The sequence below is a fragment of the Gaeumannomyces tritici genome (assembly GCF_000145635.1).
Source record: "Gaeumannomyces tritici R3-111a-1 unplaced genomic scaffold supercont2.7, whole genome shotgun sequence".
Taxonomy (NCBI): Eukaryota; Fungi; Ascomycota; class Sordariomycetes; order Magnaporthales; family Magnaporthaceae; genus Gaeumannomyces; species Gaeumannomyces tritici.
The window spans coordinates 610,611-616,610 of NW_008804551.1; the positions used below are offsets into that span (position 1 = coordinate 610,611).

The 6,000-nt window shown below is 33.1% G+C and overlaps 2 protein-coding genes across 2 annotated transcripts; both read left to right on the forward strand.

Annotated features, from left to right (window-relative positions):
• Positions 1 to 1,566: 1,566 nt before the first annotated feature.
• GGTG_11532 (hypothetical protein) lies at positions 1,567 to 3,138 on the forward strand (the record flags this gene model as incomplete). Its single annotated transcript, XM_009229423.1, has 7 exons — positions 1,567 to 1,588; positions 1,683 to 1,791; positions 2,081 to 2,119; positions 2,313 to 2,356; positions 2,764 to 2,843; positions 2,941 to 2,953; positions 3,071 to 3,138. The coding sequence occupies 7 exons, from the start codon at positions 1,567 to 1,569 to the stop codon at positions 3,136 to 3,138; spliced, it is 375 nt and encodes a 124-aa protein (XP_009227687.1).
• Positions 3,139 to 3,818: 680 nt separating this feature from the next.
• On the forward strand, positions 3,819 to 4,622 carry GGTG_11533 (hypothetical protein; the record flags this gene model as incomplete). Its single annotated transcript, XM_009229424.1, has 3 exons — positions 3,819 to 3,895; positions 3,996 to 4,253; positions 4,574 to 4,622. The coding sequence occupies 3 exons, from the start codon at positions 3,819 to 3,821 to the stop codon at positions 4,620 to 4,622; spliced, it is 384 nt and encodes a 127-aa protein (XP_009227688.1).
• Positions 4,623 to 6,000: the final 1,378 nt, after the last annotated feature.

Below are 6,000 nucleotides of genomic sequence, written 5' to 3' on the forward strand. Positions count from 1 at the left end.
TTTTTTTGAAGTAGCAATTTTGTAATTGCGTTTTTTGCTTAAAGCGTTTGCTTTTCCGTTTTTTAATCCTTTTCGGTACAAAATTTGGAAATCGTAATTTTAAAAATATTAATTCTAACGGATTTAACGTTTGTTAAAGTTTTGGTTTGTAATAAAATGCGTTAAATTTTTATAATTAGTATATACCGTAATTTGGTAATTTGCTTTATACAAATACACTTTCCATTTTTTTAAAGCTTTAATAATAGCAAAAAGCTTTTTATTATGGATTTGGTAACTGGGAGGGGGGAGGGAGTGCAGCAGCGGCTGCCTCTTCAATCGCCACCCCGGGCGCCGCCAACACCCCCTTTACCGCCCCCGTTGCCGCCGCAGCGACCCCGGCTGGACCCGCAACCTTACCTTAACCAAATTTGTTAATAGGCTAAAAACCAGCCGCATCGTCCTTTTTTTTAAGCTTAACCGCGGAACCACCAATTACCGAAAAAAAGTTATCCGTTACCTTATTATTTTTACCGTTACCGTTGCCGCTACCAATTTGCGAAAAATCGGCGGGGGTAACCCTTTCGAAATATTTATTATAATAATCGAAAAATTTGGTAACGTTATTGTAAAGTTAAGCGTAAATATTTTAACGAAATTAAATATTTTGCGCGTAAATTTTAACGCAATTTATTAACGTAAAATCGCTAAACCCGCTACGTTTAATTTAAAAATAATTAAAAGCAATATTAAATACGAAAAACATTTTAATAAAAATGTTAGCAATAGTAATATTGCGGCGAGCTTTAATTTCGGGGTTTTCCGCAAAATAACGGGAAAATTTTACCGGGGCCGGGGTATTGTTTGGAAAGTACGCTTTGCAAACGGCTTTAAATTTGGCGTAAGCGCGGCGTTTATATTAAAAAAGCCAAGCTTTCCAATTTTATTTAAAATATTAGCAACGTACTGGAAACGTAAAAAATACGATAAAGCAAAAAAAAATTTACAACTTTTACTTTGCTTGTAAAGTTAAACGCTTAAGCGTAATGTTTTTTGCGGTTTGTAAAGCTATTGTTAGCATTAAAAGCAAAATTTACAAATTTAAACTTTTCCGTAGCGCTAAACATACGTTAGCCCGATTCCGAAACGCTTTTTTTTAACGCAAAGGTGTATTATTCGTTTTTGCTAGCTTTTTTTTTTAAATAACAATATATACATTTTTTCGATTTGGAATTTAAACCAAAGCAATTTATTAACAAAATATTTAAAAAAATAAAATTAAAAAAACAACGAAAAGGATTTATTAAAATTTTGCATATAAGCTTTGTTAAGGTTAATTTTGCGGGCTATTATACGTATGCACGTAATGCAATTGGTTAAACCGTTAAAAACATTAGGATAAATTAACGGGAAATTGCAAAAATGTAAAAAAAATTACATATAAATAACGGGCTTTGCGCTTTTTAAATTGCCCGTTACTTTAAAAGGAAATAAAACAAGCCTTTTCGTGCTACCTTTTTTTTTAAGCGTTATAATGCAATTGCAAACCGCGAAAAACCGAAGCGAAATATTAGCAAAGCGTTAAAAATGTACGGTTTTACGATTAAACGTTAAATGGGCTGCAAAGTAACGGAAATTAAAAAGGGAGGATTTATAACGGTTATTATTATTGTTATTTTGCAATTGCTAGTAATGTTTTTTAGTAAAATTGCGTAAAGGATTGGAAAAAAAAAGGCAAAAAAAGCCGCAATATATTAACCCATTTACTAAAATTAATAAAAAAGGAAAAAGCAACGGGAAAGCTTTAAATTAGTACGGAAACGTGCATTTAATAACGCAATTTAAATGCAACGAATAAATTAACTTTTAATTAAACCACAATACTTTATTTCGAATAATAATAATTTTTTTTTTTACCAAACGTTTGGAAATGCGGAAAATACTTTACAAATAATTACTTACAAAAACGACGCGAAATAAAAAATATTTCGAAAGGAAGGAATTTTTACCCGGCTTTACACTAAATAGCTATTGGCTAGAAGCACGGTTTTTACCTTTAAATAGCTACCCCGATCCGTAATGCTTCCCATGGGCTATATAGCTCGAAAAGGGTAAATAAATTTATATATATATGGATTTGGTAATTTAATTTAAATTTTTTAAATTTTTGTAAAACAAAACGCAAAAATGCAGCTTTTTTTATTTATTTTGTTAACCCAATTATTTTCCAATCGCGTAATTTAACGCGTTAATTTCGATTTCGAACGGTTTGTTAAGGTTTAAAATAATTAATATTGGTTTCCGTAAAATTGCGCTTTTAAATTGTTCGAAAGCAATTTATTTTTGTGCTTTTTAATAAAATTGGGTATTATTTTTGGTAAAATTTGTAAATAGCGTAACGTTATGTTAAGGGTTAATCGGTGCAGAAGCGGGTGGTTACCGGGTTACGGGCCGGATGCGGTGTTTCCTTTGTTAAGCTTCCGTAAATTTTTTACTAAAAGTGCTATTGCCAACAAAAATTGTTCCTTTTTTAACTTCCCTTTCCTTTGTGCCCTTTCGGGCACCCGGGGTCGGTTTTTTAAATTTTCCGCGCTCCAAGCGCTTTTGTGCAATTTAAGCTTTATTTTATTTTTTAGCTTTGCTATTATGCTTTAGCCGCAATACCGGTAGCTTGCCGGCATATTTTCGGGAAAATTCGTGCCCGGTTAATTGCTAGCGCCCTTTTTTTCCTTTTTTACCGGGCGGTTTCGCCCGTTTTTTTAACGCTTTTTGCTTTTTGCTAAGCGGTTTCGCCCGTGCTTTTAATATATTGCCCTTTTCCGATACGGTTTGTTCCAAACCGTTTGTACCGCGCGTGCGATTTTGTAAGTAACCGGTAGCTTACGGTATTCCGTTAAACTGCTTTAATGCCCGGCAACGCTTAAAAAAACCGGTTATAAAGCTTTATAACATTTGGAAAAGTGGGTCCGTGCCGGTATATAAAAAGGTTTTTTTTCTTTTTTCGCGGCCGCGGGCTTTTCCTTTTTTTTTGCGCTTTTAATAACCATTCCAATAATTTTAATAATTGTAACCGTAAGTAATTGGTATTTAGCCATTTTTTTTAAACATTTAAACTTAACCGGTAATTGTAAATGTTATTTTTTGTATTTAATTACGTAAAAAAGGTATTGTTCCTTTGGGTATTTGCTTTAGGTTTTTTGGTTTAAACCAATCCGTTAACCCCCGTTAATTTCCCGGTTTTAGCTAACCCGTTAACCTTTTTTGGTTTTTCGGCCCCTTATGGCCAATTTAGCATTTCGGTTCGCTAAGCCCTTTTTAGCCTTTTGCTTTTTTATGCCCCGGTTTAGCGCTTTGCTAATAGCCCCCCGGTATTTTTCCCGGTTATTATAATGCCGTTAAATTCGAATTTGCTTAAATTTCTAATCCTTTAGGTTTTTTATAATCGCTTTGCCGGTAACTTTCCGGTAAACCTTTTAAATACCGCGGGTTTATTAAACCCTTTTGCGTTTGCAACCTTTTAAATTTTTTACAAACGTATTGCTAATAACTTCCCGGCGGGTTTTAACCGTTGCGGTAAAAAAACCCCCGCCGAAAAAAGCGTAAAGCGCGCAACGAACGCTGCCGCGGCGCTTTCAATTTTTATAAATTTACCCCCGAAACGGATATTGCTTTTTCCTTGCTTTATATGGGTATTTGCAACGCGCTTCCGTTGCAAAAGGTTTTTAATTTCCAATAAAACGATAAATATAACCTTATTTGCTTGCCCTTTTTTAAAGATAATTATACGGAGCGTGCGGTGTTTTGTAGCCGTTGTTTTAGTTATTAAGCATATTAAAACTATGCCGTTAACCCCCGTATACCAATATGTTTTAATAATATTACGGGGTTTTCCAAATGCATTTATTGCAAAAACGTGGTTAGCAATAAAGCTTATATTAAATTTTCCAAATGGTTTTGGGAAATAGCTTAAAATTTTAACAAAATTTTAAACGTTATTTACGAACGGTTTTTTAAAGCAATACCGGAATTTTTCGAAAAGTTTACCAAAGCCCAATTTCGCGCTTGCAAAGCTATTTAAAAAGCCAAATCCTTTTATACCATATTGGCCAAATAATTTGCGCGTTACGAGCGTTAAACCGTTGTTTAAAAACGCATCGAACGCAAAATTGCCCGCATTGCAACATTAAAAGCTATTTAAAAAATGTTCCAATATTTTCGCACCATTTCCTTTTAAACAAAAAGGCAAATTTAAGCTTTAATTGCTACCAAAAACCGTTTTAACAAGGTAAAAGCGTTTTTTAAGCGTTTTGAAAAAGGTATGGTTGCTTTTTTTGGTAGCATTGCCGTTAGCTTTGTTATAATTGCGGCGCATTCGAACATTTAAACTTACAACCGCGCGGCTTTCCGTAAGGGTGCGGCGTTTGTATCGGCGCTGGAAAATGCCGCTTTTGGCGCTAACGATTTTAGCGGCAATAATTTTAGCGCCGGCAAAAAAAACGTAATTTCCGGAAATTTTGGTTTTTTTAAATACGGCATTTAATCGATTTTTTTTATATATTTTCCTAATTAATTATTGGTATCCCTTTTTCGAAAGGTGGTTAATTTTAAGTTTTTTCGTTAATTTATTACAATTAAAACCATAATTTTTTTCGTTATGCTGCCTTTGCAACATTGCAAAATCCCAGTATTTTTAATTACTAGCTAAGCTTTAATGCTTTAATAAATAATTTTAAAATGCTTTTTTTTCGCTTTTTTAATAAGTTTAAATATTGCCGATATGCATTTGCCGTTATCCAAATGTTTAAGCCCGTTCGCTATGCTATCCGGAAATTTTCCTATTTTTTTTCGGGTAAGCAATGCTATTTTTTACTACAACGTACGTTTAAAATGCGGTAATTGCTTTGCCGTATTGCGCTAAGCATGCTTTTTACGGGCTTTTTAAAGTATGCTACACTTTGCATATCCTTTGGAATTTAAATGTATTGCACTATTAATTTAAAACGTTCCCCGTACTATACCGTCTTTATTTAACTTTTTATTTATAAAGTACGATATTTTACGGTTATTACAAGCCGCTTACGGGTTTTTTTACGTTTTTCCCCGGTGGCTAACCGGTTCGGCACGTTTAAAATATTTTTTTGGGCCTTTCTTTTGGCCCTTGTTATTTTTTTTTGTAATACCCCCGTTTTTTCCGGATATTTACCCGTTAAAATTCGGTATTTTCCTTATTTTGTAAATTTGCTTTTAATAAATTTGCTTTATACGTTTAAACAATTTTTTTTGTAATATCCTTTTTTGGAATTTACGAATTTTCCGATTTATTGTAATTTATTTATTTAACCAAGTATTTTCGTTTTCGCAAAAGCCTTTTATATTTTAAAAAAGCTTTTATTTTAAAGCAATCCTTTTTTTTTCGATTTTTGGTTTTTTATTTTTTAATTTTTCGCCGGGCTTTTTTTTAAACGCCCGCAATAAATTTGCCGGAAATACGTTATATATCCGGTAATTTACCGAAAGCTTTAACCGGAACGCCAAACCGGTTAACCCAACCATTTTTTAAAATTTAAAAAGGTTTCAACCATTTGTTCGATAACTTTTTTAACGGCCTTTTTATTTTAATATTTGCCGTACTTAGCAATACTTAATTGCTTACCCCGAAAAGCACCGGGGTCCTGCTTTTGTTATAATACTTTTTGTACGTATTATTTGCTTTTTTTATTAATTTTTTGGTTTGCTTTTTAATTGCTTCTAAAGCCCCCGCTTTAATTTTGGCCGTTGCTAAAGGTTTTTTTTAATATTTAAAAGTTATAAAACTTTTGTAAGTAAAACTTTATTAACAAAAACGCCGGGGTTTTTTGCAACCCCGAATGCACGCTCGTATTGTGCATTTACGTTACCAGGTACAATAGCAATGCTTAATCGTTTTGCTTTTCGCAGCAAAAGCACCGGAAATAATGTTTTATTGCTTAATTCGTTCGTTCCGTTTGTCCCGTTAGTTTAAAATAGGTATGTTATTAATAG